This window comes from Zalophus californianus, chromosome 5, assembly GCF_009762305.2.
Source record: "Zalophus californianus isolate mZalCal1 chromosome 5, mZalCal1.pri.v2, whole genome shotgun sequence".
NCBI lineage: Eukaryota > Metazoa > Chordata > Mammalia > Carnivora > Otariidae > Zalophus > Zalophus californianus.
The window spans coordinates 123,396,025-123,408,186 of record NC_045599.1 but is presented as its reverse complement, the minus strand read 5'-3'; the positions used below and the strand labels follow the sequence as shown (position 1 = coordinate 123,408,186).

The 12,162-nt window shown below is 37.1% G+C and overlaps 1 protein-coding gene across 2 annotated transcripts in view; it reads right to left on the bottom strand.

Moving 5' to 3' along the window:
• FYB1 (FYN binding protein 1) overlaps positions 1–12,162 on the bottom strand; it is a 162,219-nt gene that overhangs the window by 38,718 nt on the left and 111,339 nt on the right. For both annotated transcript variants that reach the window (XM_027606745.1, XM_027606746.1), the window contains exon 3: positions 10,197–10,353. In XM_027606745.1, the coding sequence (XP_027462546.1) occupies positions 10,197–10,353 (157 nt within the window). The remainder of the gene's footprint in view (positions 1–10,196; positions 10,354–12,162) is intronic.

The window sequence follows — 12,162 nt, the reverse complement described above, 5'->3', positions numbered from 1 at the left end:
CAGTCCTAAATATCTCACAATTTGTTTTCTCCCTTAGCCCAAGTTAGTTAGTCCCATTCATAAAAGCCAAACCCTTCTCTTTACCTAAGTCCTCCCCATTACCACAGATAGTCCTCCTTTTCCCAGCCAAAGTGGAGAAGGCTGTCTCTGCTCACAGACTTGACTTCTTTTCCTCTTGCTCAATTCTTCATGACTACACTCTGGCTTCTATTGCCGATCCTTTGCTGAAACCACTCTTAGAGGACTCACTTACCAAATCCACAGGACACCTCTCAACCTGCATTATTATGTGATTATTTTGTGGCCCTTAACAGTAGTGGCCATTTTGCCCTCCTAGAGTCTTCTTTGTTTCCATAAGAAATCTCTCCTGGCTTGTTTCTTGTCTTTCTGACCACCATCCTACAATTTCCTTGGTGGGCTTATTTCCCTTTCACTTCCCCTTTAAGTGATGATGTTCCTTTGTGTTCTGGTCTTGGCTTCCTTTCTTTTTCCACTCTACATCTGTCCCTGAAAGGTCTCATATATACCTACAGCTTCATTTGTTCTCTTAGTGTTGGTGACTTCCATTGACATTTCCAGTGCAGGCCTCTCTTCTGAGTTTCAGACTCATATATACACATCTTTACTTGAATGTCCCACAGCCAGTTCTATATTAACATTGCAGAAACTGAGGCTGTCTTCTTTTATCCCAACATAAACCTGTTTTTCCTACTAGGTTTCTTATCTTAGTGAATGGCACTGAAGTTCCACAAATCCACCTAAGTCTCAAAGTCATCCTTGTTTCTCACTTTTCTTCAGTTCCACATCAAATTAATCATGTTCTGTTGGTTCCATATATTTAATGTCTCCTATAATTCACTTCCTCCCTCCATCTCTTTCCTCTTTCCTGCTAGACACAAGGACAGAATTATATCATCACTAGCATGGACTCTTGCAGTAGCCATCTGCCCCATCTTCTAGTGATGAGCATTGCTCTTCATCTTCTCCACCCTTACAGTCCCTTTTCCATATTGCTGCCAAAATGATCTCTCTAATGCAAAATATGATTATATCACTCTCATGTTCACTACTCAAGCCACTTAAAGAATTAGGAAAGAGTGTTACTTAAACCCAACAGATGCTGATTGCAAAACTAACCCCATTTGAACAATGTGGGCTGGAAGTGCCTTGTTATCCCTTAGACTAAAAAACAAGCTCAGTGGGTACACTTGTGGCTTAAGAAGAATTGCCATAGACATACATGTTTCAGTCTCCACCTGGGATGGTAAGCATATATGGTTATCAATTGCTGACCCAATAAACTTACTTCTGAACAAATTTGAAAATTTAAAATTTCACTTACATGTGCTTTAGCTTTTAATTTAGGTAAGTATAAAGGCCCAATTAATCAACTCATTAGCTTGGTCATAAAAAGACACTTATTTCCCTTAGTGAATCTCTTCAGTCCTTGAGAGATTCAGAGTTAAATACAGAAATACAGAAATGATGAAGTAAATAAAATTTGTGGTACAAAAATTTGTGAAATAAGTTTTATAATCATGGGAGAGTATACCTATGTTCAATATTTTAAGAATTTGTAATATTTAAGAGATGTGTTACATTAGCAAATATTCAGTTAGATATGTCAAACTAATTTAAAATTTGTTAGGCTTTTTAGTTTAGTTGAAAAGTATGGGTTCTTTGATTGTGTCAATGTTGAGTGTCAATGGCTGCTCATTTCAAAAAAGGAGTCAACCTGACATTACAGACTTCTGATAAAAGAATACACCATCACCTAAGAAGTAGTCTTACCAAAAAAACTAGAACTAAATTTGGTTAAGTCACCTCTACCTGCAACTACCAATTTACAGGAAATACAGAGGAGAGAGGAACACGTAAGATGTCCTATTAGGGAAGCACTCAGCAACATCTAGACTGTGGCTAACTATAATGCCCACAAACAACTTGATTCTTCAACAAATAAATTGTAATAAATAAATAAAGTGATAGAGGGTAGACTTATAGCTTGAAAGAGAATTGCAAATGTATAAGCCAATGAAAATGTGTAGACTTTATATGGATTCTTATTCAAAAAACTTAAAAAGAGACAATTGGAAATTTGAACATGGACTTGATTTTTATATTAATATATAGAGCCCTAATTTTTAACGATACCTACTAAAATACTCATGAATAGAATTGTATGTATTTGGTATTAGTTTCAAAAGAATATGAAAGAGGGAAGTGAGTGGGGTATTGATGAAACAAGATTGGTGATGAATTTATAATTGTTCAAGTTGGTGCAGGGGACATGGAGGCTCATTATACTATTCTCTCTGCTTTTTATAAAATTTTTCAAAATAAATATGTTTCTTAAAAGGTATAAGAAAAATCTCATTGCAAATACAATTAGAATATTTAAGAGAACTGGACATGCTTTGATAGATTCATAAGAGTCATTTAAGTTTGGGGGAAGATTTTACCTAGTGCAGTTATTAAATTTGTTCAGTTAGGTTTTTGAAATGCTTAAAAAGTTCAATATATAGATTTATCCATGCAGTGTAAAACATGTAAGTTTAAAACTAAACTTAATTAAAACTAAATTTTTAAATGTAACTATCCATTTGAAAGAATTTAACCTGAGATGTCCAATCATTAGTCAAAGATCCCACTGACAATAACGATTCTTATTTAAATAAAAATTACTAGATGTATAAATAAGATAGCAAGTTATGGGAATTTAAGTACTTAAAATAAATTAGGCCTTTGCATTATTAACTTTAATGAATTGAGTATTAATTAAAAGCACAAGGTGTAAATACCTTAGATGTCAAAATAAACTGACATTCTACAGAATAAAATCTACAGCCTGTTTCATGATATACAAGGTTCTTATGACCAATTCTGTTCTTTTTTTTTTAAGATTTTATTTATTTATTTGTCGGGGGGGGGGGGAGAGAGAGCACACAAGCAGGGGGAGTGGCAGGCAGAAGGAGAAGCAGGCTCCTTACTGAGCAAGGAGCCCGATGCAGGACTCAATCCCAGGACCCTGGGATCATGACCTGAGCCGAAGGCAGATGCTTAACCAACTGAGCCACCCAGGCGTCCCTCAGTCCTGTTCTTTTACAGTTTTATTTTTCATATATCCTCTTATATCATCTTTTTTTTCACATATTATATTAATATTGACTCACTCTCTGAACACTCTGTTTCTTGTTCCTCCGTTCTTAGCCCACTCTGTTTTCCCTTCCTAGAATAATCTTTCTCCTTATCATCCCCTGTTTGTCGCTCTTCTTAATCTTTTAGCCTCTCCTGAAACACTCTTTTCTCTGCGAAGTCATCTCCAACGCCCTAGGCCCATGCAGTTGCTGCTTCTATGTGTCATACATTGCTCTATTATAGTGATTATTCTGTATCACTATAATTATAGAGTAATTGCTTGCACGGCTCTCTTTCTACTATGAGACTATAAGACACTGTCACTTTGTTAGTTAATTTATTATTATGACTGTCATTTTTAGAAAGCTATTAGGATAATTCCAGTCATGTATAGGACTTTGATTTTTTTTTTGAAGAATTAATTATGTCCCAGCAATACTAAGAAACTAAATTGATGTTTGTTATCAAAGTGACTTGTTTATGATCATTTTAGAAAAAGAATATTAGTCAAAAAGACTACTGGACTTGCAGTTTATTTCCTAAAACATTTGAAAGAGTAACAAATAGTTGCAGAATGGAGAGTATCTGCATAGCACATTCATGCATATGGGGCTGCACGTTTATACAAACCATTTATTACTTGTAGATAACGTTTGCATGCACACATTGATTCATGGACACAACACAATAGCATATAAATCTTAGTTTACTTTATAGAACTCTGAATTCACCATATACAACATGAAAATGTTCAATAAATAAGAAATCATGTAAGAATGATAGTGAAGAATAAAAGATGAGGAAGAGAAATAGGTGAGTGTCATAATAAACTGAGATTAAACTGTTGCCAATTATTAAAAAAGAAAAGTGTTGCAGGCATTGAGAAAAACTGCATGAAGATACAGGCAAACAATGAAACCAATCACCTGTCACACAGACCTCAGCAGAGGGGGCAGGTCAAGGAGAAGAAAAGGAAGCTTATCAGTTGTTAGAACAGTGTGTCTGTTCAGGAGGACCTTTCACCGGTTCTTGGTTTTTACACGGTGGTGTGTAGAATTACATAGGAAACACAAAGTCAATTCAATATTACAACTGCCATTTTTAGAAAGCTATTAGAGCTCTATTTCCTGACTTTTAAAGATGTAAAGCTATTGACCTTTATATCTTCTTTGCTATTCATAACTTTAATTGGGGTTTTTTGGTTTTTGTTTTTGTTTTTTAAAGAAGAAGGGCAAATCTAAGTGTCACATGAAACTTGGTTCTATACCTGCTGTTGCTGAGAATAAAATCTTACGACTTCTCTGTGAACTTTTCTCAGGGACATATCTTCCTGTATTGAATGCTGGAGAATCTATAAAACTCATTTCAGCCCATGCTTTCCAAATGGAGTTAGACTGGGCCCCTTGGAAGTGCACGTCTGATGGGGCAAGTCTCGAATTCCAGACACTGTTAAGTATTTCTAATGAATAAGAGGATTATAATGGTAAATTCTTAATTTTTGTCTGATTTGAGAGCCCCCAAAATCTGAAACTGACTATGAATGACCTCATGGTAAGAACTGTTCAACCTTGGTCACTTCCCAGTATTTATTATTTCTTATTACTTCACTTTTCCTGTCTCGTTACTATTAATAACTACTAATGGAATTTGTTTTGTACACCAAAATATGCAACCAGTGGTTTGTTTTCCTATGAAAAAATTAGTTATACTGTTAAAATTATAATTAATTTTTAAAGGTGGTGCCAAGAAATGTGTTACACTAAAAGATGTTGATCTGAACACTAATAGTGATAAACAAGCTCTTTCGATGCGTTTCAGTTTCTCTTCTGATGTCTGAGTAACACAGCAGAAAATGTAACTAGCTGACTTCTGACCACTAGGTGGGGAAGCAATACAATTTAAAATAAAACAGAACTTCGGCCTCACCCACTTTATTTTAAAAGATGGTTATTATTTCTAATTCTCTTCTGCCTCCAGTCTTTTACATTCTTAAGGCATCCTGATCTGAATGATGTCATCACCTCTGACTTCTGGGGAGGCAAGTGATTAAGGCCACCCTATCTCCTGAAATTCCTTCCCTGACACCAATTAAAAAATTCCTTTCTTGCCGTAAGCAACGCAGACTCTACACCCTAGGGAAGACTGTAAACCTTTCGGTTATTTATTCCTTTGGGAAGCCAGTCCCTCACCTGAACACTACTTCCCACTCGCTCTCGTCCTTGTTTCAGGAATTCTGCCCTTGCCACCATTATAATTTTCCCTTCTTCATTGGATCTCTCTCACCGGCATACAGACATACTGTTATTTCTTCCATCTTAAAAAAAACCAAAACAACTCTATTCCACTTTTCCCATCAGTTACTGCCCCATTTCTCCTTGAAAGTGTTGTCTATAATTGGTCTTCCCAGTTCTTCTTTCCTGTTCCTCTAATGTTATTTTAGTCAGGCTTGCATCCGAAGTCCAGGATATCTCTCCCTCACGACTTCCACAGTCCTTCCTCATTTGGTCTTAGGGAATACTTATCTTTACTGGGCTTCCAGGACACCACGCTCTTGTTTTCTTCCTATTTTATTGTTTTTCCCTTTTTACTCTCCCTTGTTCATTTTTCTTCTCCCAGGCCTAGTAGAGTTGGAGTGCCCCAGGGCTTGATTCTTCTCTCTAGTTACACTCACTTCCTTGGTGATGGTAACAGTCTCGTGATTTTAAGTGGAGAATATATGCCTATGACTCTCAAATTTATATTTTAAAACCAGAACTCTCTCCCAAACTCTTCGCTCCTGATACCCAATTGCCGCCCCAATAACTCCACTTAGATGTTTAAAAGACACCTCAAGCTTAACATAGCCATGCTTTCCTGATTTCCCCACCCCCAAATTTGCTCACCTTCACCCTCTCCCATTTCAGTTGAAGGAAACATCATCCTTATATTACAGTTGCTCAAGCCAAAAGCCCTGGAGACATCTTTGATCCCTGTTTCCCTTCACACCCCAAATCCAAATTCTGTTGCCTCTACCTTCAAAGTATATTCAGAATCTGGACACCTCTCTCGACCTCCACTGCCACCATTTGATTAGAGCCACCTCTATACCATGGCTGCATTTCTGCAATATCTACCTAACTAGTTTCCCTGTTTCAATATTTGTCTACTGTCTCTTTTCATATAGCTGTTCAGGTGATCTTGATAAAACATAAGTCAAAACATCACTGCTGTGCTCAACCTTTTTCAGTGGTTACCATTTCACGAGGAGACACGAACTTGACTATGACCGGCAAGGCCCTATGTGAGCTGAATCTTTTCCTGCTATTCCTTCCCTTGCTCACTCTACTCCAGCATCAGTTTCCCTCCTCCTAGTCCTTGAACATTCTAGGCATTTGTTCTGTCTGCTTTCTCTGCCCGGAATGGTCTTACTTAAGACATCTGCAAGCCTAACTCCCTCACTTCTGTGAGTCTTTGCTCAAGTATATAACTGCCTATAAAGGCAGCTACTTTTTTAAAGATTTTTTTTATTTATTTGACAGAGAGAGACAGCAAAAGAGGGAACACAAGCATAGGGAGTGGGAGAAGGAGAAGCAGGCGTCCTGTGGAGCAGAGAGCCCAATGTGGGGCTCCATCCCAGGACCCTGGGGATCATGACCTGAGCCGAAGGCAGCCGCCACCCAGGCACCCCTACCCTCCCCTTTCTTAAAGTTGTGACACGCTATCTCCAACCCCACCCTCCCACTACACCACCTAACTCTGCTCTCTTTCCTCCTACTTGGTATTTCCTACCATACTATCTCCTTTACCTGTTTATTATTTTTATTCTTTGGGTCTCTTGCCCCCTGTTTTATGTGGGCAGGGATTTTTATTTTGTTCACTGATATTTCCTGAACTACTATTACAACAGCACAAAGTAGTGGCAAAAAAAAAAAAACAACCCAATTCTTGAGTGAATGTAAAAAAAATCTATTAGAGCTTGACCTGAAAGTGGCCCCTGAGAGGGGAGGAATGGCATTTGCAGGCTGGCAGAGGGAGCATGCGGAAAACACCCATGTGTGTGTTTTGAAGGGTGGCGGCATGAGGGAAAGCATAGGAATGCCCATATCTCACAATTTTGCTTAAAGATTATCCCATAAATTTCCCTCTCACATAAAATATAAATTTTTGAGCCTAAATATCAAGAGTCATTTTGCTCTCGTTTCTTCTTTGTGTCTTATCTGGCTTCTCCTACTTGGGGGAAATTTTCTAATCCAGCTATTTCATGATTTTGGAATTTACTTGAGCTCTCTGATGGGAACCTGAAAGTCTTTCACTATACACCACATTTTTACTTAAAAAAAAATTGTAGATTTCCCTTAGCTTTCATTCCCTCTATTTTCTCCATCAGACAATTGACTTTCAGATTCCCCAATTATTGTTTATCTAGGCAATATAACATCCCAAAAGACTCCTGTTTCTCTTCATCTTTCTTCTGAGAATATGAATTTTGTGGAGTCAGGAATTCTTAGATGAATCTGACTTTCTAATTAGGAGTCCCTAATAAGACAGAAATAGGAATGAGGTAAAGTTTATTACAATTGGTGGATTTTGCTACTTTCTGATGAAAATGATGTTACAAGTAAGAATGTGGGCCTAGTTGGTTGGAAGGCCTTTTTCAACTTTGCAAGAATTCACTGAAAAGCTGAGCTATTGTCCAGCATCCTTATGAATTTGTAGTACAGGCTATACGACTGTTCTTAAAATCCTTTCTTCCATCTAAAACTTTTTATTTCCCACCATACCATAATGGATTCTGGGGAGCAGCCTTGCAGAAAAGGATTAATATAGTAGGCCTAAGGTGCTAATTTTAGAAGAATCTGACACCAAGACTGGCCCTTGGCTTGCATCTGGGAACTCCACTTCTAAAAAATTCCCTACACTGATAGGAAGAGTTGCCTAATTGATAAGAGTGCCTTGCTGTGCCTAGACTGTATAAACCATGCAAGTTGTGGTGAAAACCTCCTTTCCTTCTAGAGGTCTGGTATTTTGGTAGTGGCTAGGCTGAAGATGCCTATGTGACAAACTCTCAGTAAAAATTTGTCTCTACCGGTCTTCCCTGGGAAGCAGCATTACACATTTCCAAAGCTGGAGAAAGGAGCATTCTCGGTGTGTCCCTCCTAGGCATTGAAGGACAGTGTCACTGTGATAAATCTTAGCCGTGAGTACTACTACATGCTGGATCCTGTGAGTCCTTTAAATGAATCCTCAAACATATGGTGGTCTTGGGGACTCCTCATAAGCAGGAATAGTGCCAAATACTCCTCTCCCCACAGTTTTCAATCAAACAATTATCAGTCTTCATGTCTTATAAATTTTCAGGGATTCGTGCTCAGCGTATTTATTAAAATTTCTCACTAGAATTATACAAGACTGAAGGCAGTAGCTGGGATAGGGTCACATAGTAAAATCCAAAAGTACTAAGATCATGATCTAGTCAGTTAAATTTGTCAGACTAGGAAGAAAGATTAAGAAAAAGAAACAGAATTTAATACATGGGAAAGCAAAATAACTTATAGAAGTCAGGTGTATATAAGAACACATGTTAATTATTTTAAGTAAATAAATATTTATTTAGCACTTACATGTTAGTAGGCAGATGGCTTAAGCTCTTATTTGGTAGCAAGATATCATGGGGTATTAGAGTCTTTTAATTAGAATTCATAAAATCAAATGCCTGGAAGGGCACACAGTTAACATAAATGGACAATGCAGGCCACAAACAAGATAATAGCCCCTAAGCTGCTCTAACACTTTCTAGTTACTGCCTTTATACTTCAAACAAATGCAATAAAGTGAAACACAGTGTTGGCTCCCTATAACAGATGTGTTTTCAACCCCTGCTCTAAACTGCAATCATCATCAATAAAAGAAAGCTGTCAATCAGATATTGATATTAATAGATTCTACCATACAGATTATGGATATGAAGTACTTTTAATGTAAAGAATACCAGTCTGGTAGGGGATTGAAATGGAGGAAAAAAAAATACAGCTAAATATTTTGGGATATTGCTTATTTGTGGTAAAGGAGAATCATATAAAGCAATTTTCTAGAAGAAGAAAGGGAAGACATAGTCTAACTTGCCGTAAGAATCTATACTTGCCATTATCCAATGTCTTTTTAAAATGACATTCATTCTATCCCAATCTTGTGCCTGCTTTTTCCTTAACCAGCTATTCTGGTAAATCATGGTAAAGATCCCATCCATAGCACCCATCCAGTTTTGACATTTCTAAAAAGCGCCATCCAAGAAAAGCAAGAGTGGACTTGAATAAAAGTTTCCTGGTTTTTAAACACACAGCCAAAAATCTGAAGATTGAGAGAAAACCTGTATTTTTTACTTAAGGAGGTTATTTAGCAGAGTGGTTAAAAGTACACATTTACTTTGGACTCAGACTGACATTGCCCCAAATTTCTACTCTACATTCTTGCGTAATCTTGGAGAAGTTACTTAGCCTCTGTAAATTCCCATTTCTTCATCTGTGAAATGGTGAAAACACTTTCTACTTATATATGTAAAGTTCCTAGCGTGTCATAAGTAGTAAAATATGGTGGTGGTGATGGTGGTGGTGGTGATGATGGTGGTGGTGGTGATGATGGTGGTGGTGATGATGGTGGTGGTGGTGATGATGGTGGTGGTGATGGTTATGATAATGGTGATGGTGGTGATGATTACTATGGGGATGGTGGTGATGGCAGTGTTGATGGTGGTGGTGGTAACAATTATGATAATGGTAGTGATGGTGGAAGAGATGATTGTAATGCTAACCTGAAGAATGCTTCAAAATATTTAAAAGGCAGTGGAAATTTTTTTTCAAATGAACTCCTAAGGGAAAAAGCCACTGTAAAAAGAGATAAACAGTACTTGCTGAAGGATATGCGGGTATGAGAGCAGCCTGCCCAGCCATCCCCTTCTCCTTCCATCTGCCCACATTTGTGGCCCCAGCAGTTTCCCATGGAACTCCAGCATTCAGCCAAGCAGAGTTTGAAAATCTATGGCAAGAGATTGACAAAGAAATGGCAAGATAATCTTTGCTTACTTTAGATCTAAGGGAGGTTTAATGTTTCTGGGAGGTAGACTTGGGACTGGCGGTTGTGTTGGGTGACATGCTGGCAATGGCAGTTGGTTGGCTGGATGGGGTGGTGGAGGTGGTGGCAGGGAAGTAGTTGAGTAAGACATTTGGCCTTTGCTGGTACCTAAGAAGCAGAACAAAAAATACCATGAATTAAGATAAATCTTCAAAACACAAGAGCTGGCTATTCCAAATATGCAGAAATGAAGATCTTAAATATAAAAATGTAAGAAATGCATCCTAAGTTAAATTAATGCTTTAAAGAGTCTAATATTCTAAGTATCATAGAACATGGCATTTTAAATGTTCCTATTTTTTCAGATTATTGAGGTATAATTGACAGAATTATAAAATAGTTAAATTATATAAACACAATGATTTTTCTATATATATATATATATATATTTTGAAAGGTTTTCCCCTCCATTGAGTTAATCAAAGATTTTATTTATTTATTTGACAGAGAAAGACAGTGAGAGCAGGAACACAAGCAGAGGGAGTGGGAGAGGGAGAAGCAGACTTCCCGCGGAGCAGGGAGCCCGATGCGGGACTCCATCCCAGGACCCTGGGACCGTGACCTGAGCCGAAGGCAGACGCTTAACGACTGAGCCACCCTAATCAACACATCCATCTCACGGGCAGAGGATGAGGACACTTAAGTTTTAGTCTCTCAACAAATTTCAGTTATACAACACATTGTCAATTATAGTCACCATGTTTTACTTTAGATCCTCAGACCTTACATCTTATAAACTGAAAGTTTGTACCCTTTGATCAGCTTCTTCCTATTTTCTTCACCTTAGCCCCTGACAACCATCTTTCTACTGTTTTCTACGAGTTTGACTTTTTTGTTTTGTTTTTTAGATTACACATATCATTGAACCATGCATTTTTGTCTTGGTCTGGCTTTCTGGCTTATTTCACTAGCATAATGCCCACCAGCTTCATCCAGATTGTCAAAGTTTTCATGATTTTCTTTTTTCTTAAGGGTGAATAATATTCCATTTTATATATCTACTACATTTTCTTTATCCATCTGTTGATGGACAGATAGGTCGTAGGTTGTACCCATTCCTTGGTTGTTATGATTAATACTGCTATACATATGGGAGTAGAGGTATCTCTTTGAATAATTACTTTGTTGCTTTTTGATATATACACAAAGTGGGTTTGCTGGATTACATATGGTAGTTCTACTTTTAATTTATTGAGAAAAGTCTATACTGTTTTCCACAGTGGCTGTGCCAGTTTACATTCCAACAGTGTATACAAGTGTTCCATTTTCTCCACTTCTGGCATTTTGCTATCTCTTGTCTTTTGATGAACATGTGTGAGGTGATATCTCATTGTGATTTTGATTTGCACTTCCATGATGATTAGTGATGTGGATAAACATTCCTTTTTCTGAGATAGATAAGTTTTTTAATTCCCACTATATTAAAAGGAATTTCTCTTACCTTGTTAAGAAAAACCTTAACAATTGTTAAATCTAGGTGTAGAGTATACAGGTGAAAAATTGCACCAATAAAAAATAAAAAAAAAATAAAAAGAATTTCTCTTATTTTTTCTAAGCTTTTGTAAACCACAGTTTTAATATTCCGGATTTTGTGAAGAAGTCTACATCAACTTTAATACCACATTCATTATGATTTTAAAAATGTAAATGATGTTTCACTGGACTCATTACTTTAGAGCAAAGAGGTGTAGTTTTTGTGTCTGCTATCATAGGTAACACATTTTTCTTGTTTTCAATGACTTCCTTGAATCTTTAATGAGAAGATTTTGTTTCAGGTATGATTTATAAACATTGAAATGTATTAAACAACCTCACAAATAAGTCATATGTATAGTAGAGATTAAAATATAAGGACAAGCAGAACTAAATAAATATGAATCACCCATAACGCCATCACCCAGCAATAGCTACTGAATT